This window comes from Buteo buteo, chromosome Z (assembly GCF_964188355.1).
Source record: "Buteo buteo chromosome Z, bButBut1.hap1.1, whole genome shotgun sequence".
Lineage (NCBI taxonomy): Eukaryota > Metazoa > Chordata > Aves > Accipitriformes > Accipitridae > Buteo > Buteo buteo.
In genome coordinates, this window is record NC_134204.1 from 26,254,018 (window position 1) to 26,273,055 (window position 19,038).

Genomic DNA, 19,038 nt, shown 5'->3' on the forward strand with positions numbered 1-19,038 from the left:
TTTCCCATCTCCCTAGCTGAAAGTTTCCCTACCTGAATCATAGGTACAAAGAAATAAAACCTAGTCGTCTCAACGCTTTGTACGACAGCTCCTCTGTGTTGAAGCATCGTCCTTCACCTCTGGCTGATGTTAACAGCAACATGTAGGAACACCCACTGAAGCATGTAAACACACATTTCATATATAAACACACATTACTTAGTCACATTGCAGCACTGAGTGTATTGAGAAACAGTGAAACAAACGAATTAAAAGCACGGTTGTTTGGTGTAATCACTATCCATTCATCCAACAAAAAGCACATTTCAGATGAGCTGTATATGCTTCCGTTAAACAGCTGGAGAATTCGTTTCTTTTTTTCCAGAAGAAAATGCATGTCAGTGTGATCCACAAGTCATATGTCCCATCAACACTTTTTTTTTTTTTTTTTTTCTTCCCTCAGTAGTGTGTGACATGGTATGTAGTTTAATCCTAGCATAAAGTTAAACTAGTATTCTGCTGCTGAGGTAAGAAATTTGCATCACTTCTTTTCTAAGTCTTCCTGAATTTTCTAGTGAGAAGAAAAGCTACTTGCAGACATAAAACTGATTTGCAGGAAAAAAAAAGTATAAACTAATCCTTACACATTTTAATGTAACTCAGTGAAACCTAACACACATTTGTTTTAATTATCTGATCCACTGTGCTGTACTACTGATTCATAACCAGAATGCTCTTGGTGCGTGAGTTTTCCTTGACAGAAATACCTTTCCAGAACTTATCACTGAGTATTTTTAATCACAGTTCTCTTCCCGGTGCTGTTTTCTCTGTGTGTGCATGCCTTCCCAACTTCGTGCTTACAACTTCTTGAGGAAAACTGGCCTCAGCAAACCAGAGGAATCATCTCCCCACAACAGCACTTAAATAGTGTAATAATTCTAACCATAAAACAAGATGGGATCATGCTGCACAATTGTGCTGACCATTTACAAGAAAGTAGAAAAACTGTTCCTTTAGTCTGCTGCCACTGCCATCCTAGATCTGTAAATTACAAAGAAACAGATGAAGTTGATGAAGAATTTCACTACTAAATGATGCATGCATGCACAAGTGTCTTCAAAAACTCAACTCTGCTATCTCCCAAAGTAATACTGACTGTACCTCAGAGCACTGTTCCCTGTATTGTGCATTTGCAAACGTAACTACATCACAGTGGTCTAGATGAAGTTGTTTTGCCCTTTGAAGAAAACCCACTGATAAATTCAGTACTAAAAAGCAGGTGTTACAGCCAATATTAGATGAAAAAAATTAACAGACTGTGATAGTGCCTAAAAAAAAGCAAGACACTGCAGTGATACAGAAATGTCAATCCATAGGCAGAAATTAGGAAAATAAACACTAGTAAAGCAACATTGTTTTCAGCAACTTCATTTTACTTTCAATAGTGTTTTAGGATTCACTTAATACCTGCAGAATTTCATTCAGTAACGACAAAACATGTTTAGATTTTAACCCTCGTGAGTTTACAGCACAAGAAAGTGGGCTGGGAGTGTTTTCAGAATTTTCTTCGTAACAGTTGAGTAGACTAATTCTCAATACCCTACGGTATTATTTTGATAGTGGACATTTTGCTTCCCCATTTCAGCAGAATTACAGCACTTATATACAGAATTATAAAAACCAAGTGAGACTTTTACACAGATCATCCACCCTGCACATTATCCTGACTGTTAGAAGAAAAATCCTTATATTGGTGAAAACTATATAGAGCAAACACCCCGGAAAAAAGTCCTTTTTTATTCTATGACACTGTGTTAATACAATAAATATACAAAAGTTCTGAACTACTCAGACATGCAACAGAGGGACAGAAGAAGTGCATTTGTACAGAACCATGACATTCACCAGGATGGCAGAGCATTGTTAGTAATTTACAAAATATACAAACATCCCTCAGATAAATAAAACCAACTCCTAAATTACAGATCAATGACTACTGACATTCCAGTGTTTAAACTTCATACTTTGTACTCAGTTTGCCACTATACTACAAAATGACAACTTAAGTGGGTGCCATACTCTGAGTAATTAATAAAAGACTGTAAAATCTAGTTTTCGTTAGGTACAAAATATTTTAACAAATACCAGCCTTCTGTTGTCAAAGCTAAACTCAAACTTCTCCCTCCCTTTTGGGCTGCAAAGTGTCAGAGATTTCTGGTTTAAACAATTCACATGTAACTGAACCTTGAATTTCACTGAGGAGGATTAAATCCATACATTCAACCCATGACATTACAAATCAAAGCTCCCTATACATAGAACATAAAATATGTTTTCTCAAAGAGCCTTTAAACATTTGAGAAAAAAATCTACCTGCCAAATTCAGGTTTTATTCCTAATGTGTTTCTCCATAATATATTCTGGTAATGTATGTTATTATGCAATCTTCAGCTTAAGTTAAATTGCAAGGATGATGTCCCTGGGATTCCTATCCAAGAGATACCAAGAGAATTGCTTAAATTTAGATTTAAAAGTAATCTATAGTAGAGTTCCTAGATACAACCCTCAAGTTAAGTTTAAAAGATCATGGAAAGAACAACCTTGATACACAGCTGCTAGAAGAATGGTGCCTGATCTCAATAGAAAATTGTGGCTTTTATCTGGAAAGCTTTTAACAACATTCCACACAAATTTAAGTTCAATGCTAGCATGTCCACTAGTATGAAATTGTACGGCCCCTGTACACAGAATATTTAAATTGCTTTTAACTTCATGATGCAGAGAACATTTAGAAGCAAGTATATTCATTAATATGAACTTCAGTGTAGGTGAAACTACAACATTTGTCCAAATTCAAGTTGGATTTAAAGAAATTAGCAAAAGGGACTTCATGCTAACAGTGTAATACTGATCCAGGGATTAAGCTAGGGGTTTTATTTTTGGTAATGCTCCTCTGTTATTATGAATACAGTGCAGTGAAAAAGAATTTATGAAAGTCAGTCCACATTCAGAACATGGAGGGGCCTCAGAATTTTATGCTGTCTTACTAAAGGGGATTCACCTTAAGAGCCAAATTCATTTCAGCCACAGGGTATACTTATACAGGTTGTGGGATGTGGTCATTCCTGTTTTCATTTCCTAAAACAGAGTTCGAAAAAACAGCCCAAGTATTGTGCATAAGACTCATGAGACAATCCAAGACTATTTATAGTCTTCAAATGAGAGAAACATGACGTTACACTAAGTTGTGATTATATTCTAGAATATAATGATGGTATGTACCATTATGGATTGTTCAGTTCCACAGCACTAATTTAACCTTTTAGGCCTCCAGTTCAATGAGTTAAAAATTAACTTTGTTAAAGATGGAAGATTTCTCACTTTTCCAACTCAAAATAGTTTAAAAGCTTTTTTGCCCTAGCTTAAATCACATCACAGAGATGGCTGAGTTAACATTAAAATAAATTCAAGTATCTGTTAAATGCCATTGCTTAAAAAGCTTGGGTTTCGACCTGTTAGAAAATTAAATATTGCATATTTAGGGTTTTGGACAAGCAGTAAACGGAGTGACTGACTAGGCGTGAAATTTAGTACCACTGTTAAACACAAATCTACACCTAAAAAAAACCCACCAAACCCCAAAAATCGCCAATACAACAAAAATACCACTGCACATAGAATAGGGAAGATAGGCAAGAAACTAGTGTTCTAGAAGTCAATATTGGTTTCTTTTCCAGCAAAATTATTACCCCAAGACATGAATATTGAAATTAAAAATAGCAAATATATAATCATTTAGCTCTGTGATTGAAACCATCAGTTAACTTCCTTAAACTGTACACTGCATTACACATTCTATTACAGAGAATGTTTATGCACCATAGTCATTTCTCACAAGTAGAGAATACTCCATGAAAATAGATACAAACAAATGCTATTATTATCAAGTGGCAAAAACACTATTTAAACAAGATCATATAACTCAACAGTATTCATGCAAACTTACAGGTTTATATCAAAAGACTTATCCTAAAAAAAAAAAAAAAAGAATTTATAGTATCTACTCTACTTGCATTTCTCCTCCAGCTGCTGCTGAAATTGCAAAAGCAGTAGCCAAACTTAACTTTCTACATCTCTCAGTCTACCCCATTTCTTATAGTAGAAATAGGGAAAACAGTTCTTACAAAGAAAAATAATTGATCCAAAGTACTTTCTTGAAGTTTAAAAAAATACCGGAGTGTGAACCCACTAAAAAACCCTTCTGAATTCTTAATACATTTATTTGATCATTATATACCACAATTCATTCTCAGGCCAATTGTTGAAATTATTTATCCTCCATAAAATATGGAAGGCTTTATAATTCAAGAATGCAACATCTTAAAAAAGGGCAAAGAATGGTTATCTTCTTAAAATAAATAAATTTACAATAAAATAAACCAAACATCTCCCATTTTACCCATGCACAGCTGCAGAAGAGACAAACATGCTGTGTGAATTTTGATCTAGGCTTTTAGGGAATATAATAAGTGAATGGAAAATAAAATACAATTGACAAGAACCGTGATGAATTTTTATGTTTCCCTACATTCGGTTACCCTTGAATGCATTCTGAGCTGCACTGGTTGCTGCTGTTGATGCGGCATTGGCTGCAGCAGTTTGTACAGTTTTGTTGGACATCACTCCTGTTGCAAACTCCTGCTGCGCCTTCTCAAAACTAGCACCAGTCGTGCGGTAGAGACCATGCACCTAGGGAGTTGGAAAAGCAGTGAAAAACAGTGCTGAGCCTTCCATTTCTTGGTAGACTAATAGCAAACTCTCAAACATGAAGCAGAGCTGTGTGGTGGGGACATCTGGTTTGCTCATGTGTTTGGAGGGATCCAGAAATGAGTAAACAGACATTTTTTCCACAAATGCTACAACTTTTGATTGCCCTGCTGCATGTAGTTTGCAAGTTCAGAGGGGTCTCATAGGTCTTTACTAAAATGTGTGTGGTATCTACTGCCTGAAATAACATATTTAAATACACAAACAGGCTGCATCCTTAACATAACACAGGGCTCGTAGCTCGCAAAAATGTCTTCCGTCTCAATTTGTATACAACTTGTCATGCTCATTAAAAGAGTTAGTAAGTGTGCATGTTAAAAAACACCAGTAGGAGACAAAACCAAAAAAAAATAGTTTTGAATCCACTGTGTCAGTAACATTGGTGAACCTTTTTCTACATCAATTTCTAAAGAATTTTAATTTCTCTGATTGATATGGTTACAAGAACAAGCTATGCTATGACTGAATATTAAAAAGCATAAAATATCCTAATAATGCAGATATGTATCTGCTAAACTAGTGTGATGACCCATAGCTCTGCATAATAAGCAGAGATATCAAACAATATCACTTAACAAACATGCTAAACAATATGGCATATAACCTCTAGTACAACAAAAAACCAAGTCCTGAGTAACTTCCAATTACCTGACTATTAAAATTAAAATGCTATTTCTGATTCATATTCTATCAAGTCACAATAAAGTTGTCAAATAAGACTGCAAAGACATTTTCATTCAAGGGTAGCAAGAAAATTAATGTTGTAACTTTGTTCTTTGTTACAAATGTGACTATTTCTCATCCATAAAGATACACCAGGTCACATCTGAGTATGCAGGCTTTTTAAAATAATCCAGATGCATACAGTAGGAAGAGTGTAAAAAAAAAAAAAAAATGCTCCACCATACATTTTTCTTGCTTGTTTCTTTCTCCTGTACCTGAGTATTTTTATACAGAAAACAAGTAAGGAGAAGGGACATCTCCAGGGAACACTTAAAATTTCTGCCTTACTGAAATAGGCCAGAAGACCTTGGGTATGTGAAAATCTTTAAGCATAACTGTAACTGAGGTTGAACTATTAGAATTGCCAGCACATCATCAGCAGAATTCTCAGTTACATTTTATCTACATCAAAAACTTACCAGCACATTCATATCTAAACTTAGGTCTTCTGGATGGAAATTCACAAAAAGTAACCAAGGGAAAAAAGCGTCTTTCTTTGAGCTTTCATGTTATGCAATCATTAATTGGCAACAAAATGTTAAAATAATAGAAGCAGAGAAATAAAAACCTTTTCTGAGGTGCCAGGCAACTCCCTTTTCTATTGATTTTAATGGGAATGATTTTGGTAAGAGCTGAAACCTAGCAATCATTGGAATCACACTTCACTCAGCCTGATGAATCACCACAGATTTGAAAATTACAACCTGGCATCTACAGGTACAATCCTAGTGTCCAGTGCATTCACCTACCATTTCAGTGTGAGCTTACCTCCCAATTTCTCTTACTCAGAGCTATCCTTCCCCATTTTAGTTTGCAGAAAATACGTGCATTGTACAAACAGCATTTTGTAACTCCAGAACAGTATAAGCAAAAAAGTGCAGTTGTTAATAGGTAAGGCACACTCCCAAGAATTTAATTTAATTCCCATTACTTTGTAAGAGAGTACCTCTCTCAAGCAGGAAAACAAAACCCAGATCAAACATAGGAAACAGAAGAGGGGAATAATATGTAACTTACCTTTTTAAACATAACTAATGAGATAACAGCAGATGCTGTGAAAAGTGCAGCTATGATTATCATCATAATGCCAACAGGAATACTCTTATTAAGACCAGTAAGAGATGAAATCCACCCACTGAAGGAAAAAGAAAGGACAAACTTCACTAGCACAGCACATGACCCATTCAACCACAGGTATCCACATCAAGGGAAGCTTTAAAACCTCCTGTTTCTGATCAACTTTGAATATTTTTGAAGAAAAAGTCATAGGAATTTTACATAAACATATTTCAGTTCTATTGTAAGCTTTTAGAGCTTAGTTTCCATTTTTTCCCCAATGCATGCAGTGAAGATATTATGAAAAATTGAAGTAAAGATGATTACCCTTGAGCAGAATTTTGAAGAAATTAGAGAGTTGCTCAACAACTTTGGGGTTTTTTTTGTCATACTGTCATGTCAGACTGATTTAAGACTACATGACTTCGTGGAAGAGAAAACATCCCTAAAAAGAGAGCTTCTAACTACTTTAAATATAAACCAAAAACATGCCACAAACACACACAGCTTCTATGTCGGAAGACTTATTTAATTGTAGCCACACGATGATGCTTTCTTAATTGAGGTTATCATCAGATTAATTAATAGAAAAGATTGTGCTCTCAGTATCTACTTCAACATTTCCCCATTCTTCAAAATTGAAACACCAACAGAAAAATACAATATCAAACTTGAAAGCACAAAAAGCAGGCTGCCCTAAGAAAAATAAAACATTCAGATGGAAAAGATTCTTCCACAGAAAAAAATTTCCATAAATCCAAAGAACCTTAAAACTGTCCTCTACCTGTTTCAAATTGCTTTGATATCCCCAATGTCCAACCAGACTCCACCACAAAACTCCAAAATCCAAACTGTAATTAGCATTTTCATACCCCTTCCCCAAGTATTCTTAAAAGCACAGTCTACATACTTGGAGAGTTGGCCCTCTAAAATACATTTTTATTTTGTTAATATCAATCAAGGTATCTATGAAAAAGAAAAATAGTGGATATGAGAGCAAAAATAATAAAACAGGATCTTTCCTTACACTACTGTTCTAAAGCAGTGCTGTTTTGTCTGCCTTATGTATGTTTGGAGGATGGCAGCAAAAAGCACTGATACAAAGCAAAGAAGTGTCACTACCCAGCTACAGTACTGCCAGTCATAGCTCTTCATGCTACCAGCAGGCTACTACAACCATGCTTTTAGTTAATTAAAGCTTGTTGGGTTTTTTTTCCAAGGACAGTGACTGATTCCCAATAGCTTTTCTTTGATATTAGACCTTTAAGCCTCAAATAGCTGATTCACATAAAAGCTTCATGTAAAAGCTTATATACTTAGAAGCATGAAAAACCAGCTACTATAGAATAAGGACCTCACTTGGACAAATAAGCCTTTCAAATAGTATCAAAAATATACCATTATATTCACCCAAATACATTGTTGATTCATTCTTCAAATTTTAGCCATAAATTTCCTTAATAAATAGTAAGTATATTAATATAATTAGAATTTATGATACAAAATAATAGGAAAACAGTATATTATTACTGTCTTAATGATTTTCATTTTCTCTAAGTTTTGCTTATGTCTTTATGTTAAATATAAGCAAGTAACATCTCCACAAGCCACCAAAATAGAGGAGGTTATGTATAAAAGGATAGTTCAAAGTGGTTTACATTGAAGGACAAAATTTTGACCAGCCTAGCAACAGAAGTACCTCACACTCTTGGGATATGTTTCACCCACTTCTCCTAGTTAAGAGCACTCCAAAAATGCTTTTTTTGAGTGCTAAATGTAACAATTCTGGTGAACACAAGATATTATTTTTAAAAAACAGACTGTATTGCAGGTTCTGTATCAAATCTGAGTGTTCGTCTCACAGACAGTACAATGCTACATCAAACAGAATACTCACCAGTTTCCCCATCTTTGAAATCCTGCAGCTTGAAGTACATGCACAGCAAACTGACAGATATATACAAAGAAGAACACAAAGAACCTGAATGAACTGTCACTCCTGAAAGAGGCGGGGAAAAAGATTAAAGCAGCCAGGAAATTAATGACTTTTTGCAAATATTGTAGTACCAATCTAAAATTTTTTTCTGCATTAATTAGAGAAAAAGTGTTTTCATTTATTGACAGTCAATTGAAGTATCAGTAATTCTGTGATTTTGTAGAGTGTTTCTTGACAAGAGCTGCTCCTCCTTCTTTAATATAGTATTTTTGCCACCTGTACCTCTAACACAGGTGAGAGAATAGCAGCAATATACTATTCCTTTGTGTTCTGTTCAGCACACAGCAGGGCCTCTTAGACAAAACACAGAAGTTTTGCTACAATGCATGAAAACCAGAATTCTGCTCCACTTTCAGACTGAAGTTCACAGTGCTGGCAGGTTGGGAAGAAAATATTTTACTTGTAAAAGGAAATAAAATCTAATATGGAATTAATGAAACATAGTGCAGACCAGAATACTGAAGCAGCTGTTGCTTAAAAGCAAAATATACAAGATAAATTACTAAAATGCCAGCCTGACATAGACTGAAAGTAAAAAAAAAAAAAGGTACAGGCAAAATCTCAAGAAAGACCTCAACTTATTACTGTCACAACTAATGATCATATGATATGCTTGCTACCAGAGTTCTAAAGAAAGTAGAAATTGCGTAGTTGAGTCACAGAATCAGATTTTGCCATTCACAGCACTTACTGCAGAAGGGAGTTTGTTCATTTCTATTTATTGAACCAGTTCAGAAACTATTTCATTTTCAGCTGAGCAACTGACCAACAGTTGAATATGCAAGAAGTAGTTTTCCTTTTCCAAACAAACAATATTCATTAAGAAAAGCTATGGATTTACTAGAGAGCAAATGCAAGTTAAACTATATGATTCCTCAAAGATGTGTGGGTACAACAATACCTCCTGGTTAGCAAAAAGAAACATCTCATTTAGTCTAAAAGGTTAGGCTTAACTGCAATTTCTGGTCATCAATCTTTCTCTACAAGAATTAGTGCACTTTAACTGAGACTATCTTGAATCACTTCAATGTAAAAAAAATCCCAAGAGATACTGTAAGAGTACAGGATTTAGAATCGCTACTTGCTGATTTTCACAAAAAAAAAAAAAAAATTCAATTTTGCATGCAAACCAACCATTCTATTCTTAAACTCAATACTACCACACCTCATGATTGTGAAGTCTGCAAAGATTGCTAAAAGCTAGGAAAAATACTACAGTCTGATTACTATATACCTGCTCTACTCCTTCTTAAGAATCTCAGCCTACTTCAGTTACAGACACTGTAGGTCACTCAAGAATATAAGATTTTTAAGTGTAGTTTTATGAAGTTCATTCAGGAAGCCAAAATGTAAGACACTCTTAACTATTAACCTCTCAAATTCTTGGAGTGAAGGGACAGAGATTTAATGAGAATCTTCTGTAGAATTTTTATCAGCCCAATACAAAGTTAAATTATTTCCTACAAATATTTTGTCAATAGTAGAAGCTATAAATACTTTAAAGGGTATTCCATGATATTCCTAACTATTGCCATCTATGTTTCAAATACAACAACTGAATTAATGGCAAACATACTACTTGTTTCTAATGAAAGCATATTAAAGGATTATCATAATGATAATCAAGCAAATTCTGGAATGTTAATGCATTTCGACAAGTTTTTAAATATCCTAAGTCAAGCTGAAGTGTTTACCTGAAAGCTCCATAAAGTGGTCTGTACCAGCAGACAAAAGAACAAGGGGTAAAAAGCAAGAACCAGAGAATACTCAATCCAAAATCAACCCCTCGTGTAGCATCAACGTAAAACCAGGCCAAACATCCAAAGATATTAAGAAACAGTGTCACTGTATGGACTGTAGAAGCAAAAGCAAAATAGTCTTAATTAAGTTATGTTTATACAATAAATTATTACAACTGTTACAGTAATACCCAAACTGAGCATTTTTAAACAAAACATCAGTATGCTGACAATAAATCAATACCCTCTCAATACCCTCAGCAATAAGCTGGTTTTTATAAAGTCTTCTAACTTTCAGGTAAACTGTGTATTCACAAGTGAAAGTACTGAACATGAAAATTCAAGTACTATCAGGTATATGGTGAAGGAAAAAATCCTGTCATAAAAATAAGACATTTTGAAACTTAAAATGGCAAAAAAAGAGGTTTCTACAGCTGCAATAATAGATACTTTTTCTACAGTAATAACTTGATACAGATATTTAACAGACTACTGAATATTTTTTGAGACAAAGCTTATAAATTATATAAAATGCATCATAAATATAGCACTGTCCACATTCTAGTTTGAAAATAAAAATTTCCAAAGAATCTTTTAGTGAAAAGCTCTTTGTCTTTGATGTAATAAAGCAAAAAAACCCCACTCAGTAAAAATGTTTCTCAGATAAGTAAGATCTGCAAGAAGCTGTTCTAGATGCTTTAATACATATTGCATATTCAACTATTTCTTACAACATTAGTCTTAAACGCCTGCCTTTTTGGTGCTCTGTTCTTAGCTCAATACTAGTATTTTCTCATTGGCAGACCTTGTTACAGGTTAACTATTGAATTTCTACTCAAGAAAATGCATTGGCATTACAACTTTATTACAACAGTTTATTTCAAAAATATTTAGTTCTTAGAACAGAAAATGATAGAGCAGTATTAAGAAACGTAACAACTACTACCTTCATGCTGACACAGAAGTTAGTTCTGCCAGACTTAAAAGACGAACATGAATTTCTGTCTTTGATCAGCAATAAGCAGTGATTCAGGAGTGATTTTGCTATCTCAGAGGACGGTTTCTGTCCTTGTGGACCAGGATAAAGTAGAGTATTTATAATTTAGAGTGCATCAGCTGCTCTTGCAGCAATGATTTTTTTATTTAAGTTCAGAGAAACATTTCAGTCATTCTACTGGAAGGTAAGGTTAACCGAAGAACTGGCAAGATAATAAAGATTCTGAAAAAAAGACTCCACAAACTCTTTGCTGCCCTCTTAACTAGTACTTAAATAAGCCGTAAATCAACTTAGTGGGAAAAAATCTTAAAGCTAAATGCCCACATCATTGCATGGACAAATCATATTTTCCACTAAGAGTCACCAGAAACACAAAACTTTTTACTTTCAAATAAAAAGCATTTACATGCTTATCTACATATCTTAGCACTGTTCCAAGAGGTCAGCAAAGCAACTCATTTCAGAATTTGTGTGTATATGCCTCAGAAAGCACAACAAATGATACAAATCCAAATTCCTGCCTGCCTTTAACAAATATGAGAAAGCTTACTAAGGGGTATTCTTTCTTTTTCTAGTCAATACTGGAAAACAGGGAGACGCCCTCAATTACTAGAAACATCCACATTCTGGTGGAGTTTGAACTTTCAGAAATTACCACTTTTTTTGTAAGTGCAATTATGATAGCAGGACAAGTTTTAAAAGAATACCATCCATGCAGAAGCGGGTTGAAACGTCACACCTGCTACTGATACTTCTTAGCACAATAAAGCCGGCAACACAGGGGTCTACTTCACTACTGTCATGGACAATCTCAGCTGTAAAAGCCAAGTGTTAGCAAGCTATGGATGAACACACGGGACTTCACTGACAATTCTCCCTTCGCTCCACTCACCCTTCTCTCTGCCTGCTGCAAGGTACAGAAAGTCATTTGTTCTTGAGCCCACGCCTTCACCAAGTGACCTAGATAAGCTTTGCTGTTGTATGAACGGACAGATGTTTTTATGTTCAGGGTAGTGGTTTTAAGTACCTTGCACCTATTTGCCACTTCAAATTAAACCATAATACAAGTTATTATAATGACCACATGGGGGCTGAAGTGACCTAAGGCTTTGGCAGAAGTCTGCAACATGCAATGTCTATACAACAGTAATTTCACAGATATACCAATACAGTACTCAGTGTGAAGGGATCTAAGAAAGCCTTCTCTTAGTTTAGCTTGGAAGCAGTTGAGGTTAAAAAAAGAAAAAGGGCATTCATGCCAGAATAAGAGTGAAAAATGGGAAATTATATTAGTTCAATAAATATTTAGACTCAACTTCATTTTTATTAGGGTAAACTTCCTTGTACAGAAGAATCCTACTTAGATATACATTCCCTGTCTTAATCAGCTACACTTTATCATCTGTTAATGTCTGAAAGTGAATTGGAGATAAAGACCATAAGTTGCACCAGTGCTATCTGGCATCTACATTATTGAGTTGATTATTTTGCTGTCCCATTTGGGACTGTATGAAAATAGATTTTTGTAATATGTTTCATTTCAGTTATGTTTTATTGATGGCATTCTTGGGAAACCAAAGTCCTCACTAGGACACATGACAGAAGAGTGCGCTTCTTCCCAGGAATCAGCTGGACTGTCATGCTGTGATGGGCTGCCTCAAGGAGAATGGGATGCCTACAAAACAGAGAGTTTTGAAGCCACAGGGCAACTGACAAGTCAGGACAAAGCTGGTCAAGTTCAGCCACACACAACCTTGGAGCACAGAGTGGCTTCAAATGTATGTAGTTTAGGCTTTTGTTCCTTGTCTGTTCTGCTCGTTTTGGAGGGGCGGCAGGTAAGACGTGCAAACACCTTACAAACGACAGAAGTCTTTTCCACAGAAAAAAATATATTCTAAAGCAGGCTTAGATCAGCACATAACATAAGCACATGCTATCAAAAATGTGCAGGTGTTTTTTTCTCTCTATACAGTACATTAGGACTTTAGTTAAAATATTGGACAGTCAACATTGTAGAATTCTTGATGCTACACACTAAAAATACTCTTAGTAATATGGGGTGGACCAAGCAATGAATCTGTAAGACAGCAACCAACAATCAGACCTCTAGAAAACATAAGCTACAAAGAAAGGCTGAGTAAACTATGCTAAAAAGGAGATGACTAATGGGGGTCAATGTGTTCTGCGTAACAACAGTGGACAGAACAGGGACAATCAAACACAGGAAGGGAGAATTAAAATATATACTGGGAAACGTCTTCTAATGATAAAAGACAGCAACACACTAGAACAGGCTTGGGAGGAGTTTATGAAGTGTCCCTCCTTGGAGGTTCTCAGGAAGAGGCAGAACAAACATCAACACAGACTGAGATATGCACTATTGATCATATCCTCAGACAGAAGGATGGATGAGGTGAAACTCTCCTAAACAGAAAAAAACACCATAAAAGTTGGCACTTTGGGATATTATTTTTCTACCAAAATCTACAGTTTAAATCATTGGTCTTTGAAAACCTTTAAAAGTCTTGGTCATAGAAAATGGAAACATTCACAACCTATATAAAGTAACAAATGCAAATGCCCCAAAAGCCTTCTATGAGATTAAGCAGCTCTTTGGTTGGTAACTTCAAATTATAAATATTCTTTGGTATTAGATAGGGGTCAAGAGTCATGGAACGTTAGTAACAGCATAGAGAGATCTAAAAAGTAGTGCTCAGTGCTAAAGTGCCAGGAAAACTCATTCTATCTGCAAGCCACTGAAACAGCAATGGTCACAAAATCAAGAGAGAATAGGAAAGCTCCACCAGGAGCTGACAGAAGCCATTGCTAACTGATCGCTGTCTTGTTCACAAAAACATGGGAGCACTCAGTCAGTAAAAAAAAGGCTCTCCCCAGGGGAAAAAAAACAACAAAACCAGTATGTGCCAAGATAAAACAACATCCACAGATCAAAAAACTCTTGACTTCGGATACAAATAAAGAAAAGATGGATGAATCCACACAATAGGGATACAAATAGACTTGTTTCCTGATGAGATAAAGAGCATATAGGTCTGAAACAGGTAAAACAGTTTCCTCAGATACAATAAGGATATAAAAATTGCTACTGACCACAGAAACACACAGAAAATTGAAACAGGAAGGTTTGTTCCTAGGGCTGCTAAAAAGGCAGAGGAAAACTAACCTACTTTACGAAGTGCTGAGCACACCATACTAGATTTATCCAAATGTGATTTTGTTCACAGAACCCCCAGGCCTTACAAGACCTAGGAAGTTCTGGAAGAAGAAACAAAATGTAGAGTAGAGCAGCAAGCAGAAGCAGGCTAGTTTGCTATGGTAATCAGTGCTGCCACTGAGGAAGCATAGCCACTCTAATGAAAAATGAGCCAAACCATGTAGATACAATCCTAGGAAAGAAGAGTCACAAGGACTGATTCAACAGTCAGCCCTAAGGCACAGAATTCTGTATTCAATCCTTTTTTTTTTTAGTCTGAAATAGATTTTGTCTTTCTTTTCCTTTATTATGCCCTTTTCCTTCCTTCCTGAGTAATCCGTAAGTCAGAGAGTACTAGAGCTAAGGAAGGAAAAGAGCAAGGACTCAGTTAAAATCTCAGCCTACCTAGAAGAAAATCCATCATGTTAGTATAAAAGCACAACTCCTATTACTTTGGAATACTATAACATTGCTGCTTCTTTAATTTATTGTCATAAGAAGGAAAAAGAAAACCAGCAATATTCCAATTCTCACTGCCCAACTTCACCTTGTGTTCAAAACATACAGCACTTTCTGAACTCAGTCCTGCAAATGGCCAGAATTAGAATCATAGAATCATTTAGGTTGGAAAAGACCTGCAAGATCATCGAGTCCAACCATGTCCTGAAGTACTCTCTACTTGCTTTTTGAATACCTCCAAGGATGGTGACTTCCCTGGGCAGCCTGTTCCAATGCCTGACAAACCTTTCAGTAAAGAAATTTTTCCTAATATCTAACCTAAATCTCCCTTGCCGCAACTTGAGGCCATTTGCTCTTGTCCTATCACTAGTTACTTGATAGAAGAGACCAACACCCACCCCACTACAATCTCCTTTCAGGTAGCTGTAGAGAGCATTAAGGTCTCCCCTCAGCCTTCTTTTCTCCAGGCTAGACAGCCCCAGTTCCCTCAGCTGCTCCTCATAAGACTTGTGCTCCAGGCCCCTCACCAACTTGGTTGCCCTTCTCTGGACACATTCCAGCACCTCAATGTCTTTCCTGTAGTGAGGGGCCCAAAACTGAACACAGGACTCGAGGTGCAGCCCCACCAGTGCCCAGTACAGGGGGACGATCACCTTCCTCCTCCTGCTGGCCACACTATTGCTGATACAGGCCAGGATGCCGTTGGCCTTCTTGGCCACCTGGGCACACTGCTGGCTCATACTCAGCTGGCTGTCAACCAGCAACCCCAGGACTAGTAACTATCCTAAAATTTTGGAGTACCTGATCTTAGATTTCATATAAATCTTACATATCTGTCAGATTTATGAGAGTCACTAGTGATTCTACAGTGTAGTTGCTTATTTGAAGATTAATGATCCAGCAATGAATATAGAAAGCTGCAGATTATGATGAAGTGGAATTCACTTGATTCAATGCTGACTGCTCATTTTATGTGTTTCAATTACATGGTTCAATCACAGTAACAAAATTACCAGATTAACGGGTAAAATTACAGAGATTTGCTAACTAAATCTGAAGCCCTGAAAAAAATACAGAAAAGTTCTGAAATTCACATTCCCTTAGTATGCTAATTTCTGAGGTCTCAGAGTAATTATTAGACTCTCATCACACTGGACAAGCCAGAAGAAACAAATGTTGTGGCATCTGGATATTTGGTTCATCCAGCATTTCTCCAGTGAAAACACAGCACCTGAACGACGGCAAAATTCACCCCACAAGGATGATGCAGAACATTCTTGGTGTATAAAGGATAGTTTTAACATGTACTGATTCTTAGCTAATTTACTTCACACTATTTTTTCAAATAGACTAAAATGATATTGTCTACTGTAGACTAAAAACTTTATTAAACTATATAAAACTTGTATATTAAAGCAAATGGATATTACACTTCTTTAACTCATGAGTCTATTAACACTGATTGTGAATTCTATTTCTTAATATATAAGCTGATTTTGAAAACAGTAAAATTATTTCTAAGTTAATATATGGTCAAATCTTATTTTACAACAACAGAGATACTTAAACCAGAAAGCTGCAATATACGAGAACCAAATTGCCTTAGGATAATTCTCCTCCTTTTTTTCTGTGGAAGCTTCTATGAAGTAACTCAATACTTTTAAAATTGAAGCTAACAAAAAGATTTCACTTCAGCATTTGACTTCTGGATTTAAAACAATTTCTCATTACAGATATTGCAAAAGCCAAAGTAGCAGGTATGTATCACCAAGTCTGAAAAGGCACTTTGTTTTTTATTCTAAAAAAAATACTTACACATCCACAAATAGTACATAATCTTTACTGTCTTCTGGAATTCTACAGGAATGTCTACAGAAAAGTCCTGGTAGAAACAAGGACCTACTGGAAAATTCTCAGGAAGAGGTGGCCAGTTATTTTTTCTACCTGCAAAACAGAAAAAAAAAAGGGGGGGGAGGGGGCTTTATAATACAGTTTTAATCTCTGTATACTAGAAAGAGGTATGCATTCAGACTTGTTCAAATTGTTTTATGCATGAGTTTCACAAGCTTATGGATAACTTGGGCTACCAAAACCCAAGAGTTTTATCAGCAATCCTCACACAATATTGAAAATAAACTTCAGAAGTAAAATACAATGAAGTGGAGACAGATCAAGGAAAGCACAGTATTTTATCTATGTAAAAGACTAAGCAGGCATCTGACAGTTCTTAAAAAGTAATATGAAAAGAGAATTCTTCACAAAACAAGCAGATACAGGCAGACAAAAAAATTTCTGAGTCCCTGGACTTTTAAATGCACATTTTGCTATAGTCCTACCATACTCACATACTTCGTAGAACACAAAGACTGGTAACTGAAAAGCATTCTTCATTCTCAAAATCCTGGTATTTTTAACAGCAGGCTAACTCTAACACTTTAAACTAGTTCCCAATATAGTTTACAGTCAAAGCTTTACCTAAAAGCCCTTAAGCCCCAAGAAAGGCAGCTACTGAAATGGTCTAAACTACTTCTTTGTTACAAGAAGATGCCCTACAGCATGATTGTATTTTGATAGTTGTGTGACAGAGTGAGGACACCACAAAGGACACACTGTCAGGCACTTGGATCTCCTATATGCTGATCTGCTCACAGGCTAGAGTATACATTCTGCCAAACACAAAGCATACCAAGTACTGACTCAGAGACTCACCTGAGACAGTAACTGCAAAAAACCTTTACCACAGCCTTTCAGGTTCTGGATGCAAGAGATACATTGATCACCATGTTCCAAAAGTGGAGCTGAACTAGAGACTAACCTAAAGGCACCATTATTTGAAATTCTGACAAGGTTTGGCTTGCAATTTCTATTTTCAACCCTATCTTTACTAGCAGTTCATCTGGTAAGAACAGAAAATTTGCAAAGCTTACATACTTGCATTATTTCTTTTTTGTTTCCCCACTCAGACAAGATGAAGCTGTCAGTTCTGTCCAAACAGGTCCAAAGCACTGAGTATCTGTTAAAGTTTCCTGCCTCTTCTACTGAAATTTCTACCAAGCCTTTCAGAGCAGGAGATTGGCAGAGGGAACATACTAAAGGCAACCAAGTACTATTCCCATCCATATTAAAAACTACTCTGGGATTCCTTATGTGAAAAATATCTGATAATAATTCAGATTTTCATGCAGCAGTATACGGTTATTTTTTCAGGACTGACAGTTTCAAGCCAGAGTTATGGAAAAATTGAGGTATCTTATAATAATTCAGGTTATTAAAGAACTGTATTTCATGTGCTTTCCTGCTGCTGTGGTACAGGTTTAAAAATTTTCAACTAGAACTGAAAGACAGCTTGGTAAGACAGCTTGAGATCAAAAACCAAGTGGTCTTTTTCTAAATACACTTTGGATACTCATATTCCAAGATTGTATCTTGATAAGCAAAGAGCTAGCTCAGAGTTATTTCATTCAACATAAGTTACCACCTAAAGGCCTATTAACATAACTTCAATGGCACGCCTACATTATGAATGCAGACACCCCCAAACTCGCTTCATGCAAGCACAGAAAGGGATTTTCAGGCATGTCCAAATAAACTAGCTGAAATAGGAAGCAGCACACTCAATTAGCTCAAATGCAGTGCTGCACAGGACCTGAGCAAAGACCAAAGGCATGAAGCTGAGCTGACCTACCAACTTGAAGATCTTTGCACTGTAGACAATTGCATATGACAACCATGTCCTAGATGTGCAGCCAGCATCTTAAGTTGAATGCAAATAGCTAGAGTATTGCAAAAGACCCTGTCCTCAAATCAAGACAACTCTATAGTGTTTCCAAAGGAGTTCAAATGAGTGCGCAAAAGAAGAAAAAAAATCAAAAGAGTATTTTTCCCCTCAGTCACAATATACAATTGCTGATTTGCAGCTTCTTTTACACAGTCATTTGGTAAAAAACTAGTATTTCTTTAAAGCTTTAAAAGCTCCTTCTTTCTCTGCTCACCATTCCTAAAGAATCCTTTAGATTCTTCATGGATTCTTCAAGCACTTTGATGTGAA

The 19,038-nt window shown here is 35.9% G+C and overlaps 1 protein-coding gene across 2 annotated transcripts in view; it reads right to left on the reverse strand.

Moving 5' to 3' along the window:
* Positions 1-232: 232 nt before the first annotated feature.
* The window catches only part of SCAMP1 (secretory carrier membrane protein 1), a 49,940-nt gene continuing 31,134 nt past the window's right edge, over positions 233-19,038 (reverse strand). For both annotated transcript variants that reach the window (XM_075021697.1, XM_075021696.1), the window contains 5 exons: positions 16,806-16,934; positions 10,276-10,435; positions 8,483-8,584; positions 6,547-6,664; positions 233-4,728 (listed from right to left, as the gene is read on the reverse strand). In XM_075021697.1, the coding sequence (XP_074877798.1) occupies positions 4,564-4,728; positions 6,547-6,664; positions 8,483-8,584; positions 10,276-10,435; positions 16,806-16,934 (674 nt within the window). In that variant the 3' untranslated portion in view covers positions 233-4,563. The remainder of the gene's footprint in view (positions 4,729-6,546; positions 6,665-8,482; positions 8,585-10,275; positions 10,436-16,805; positions 16,935-19,038) is intronic.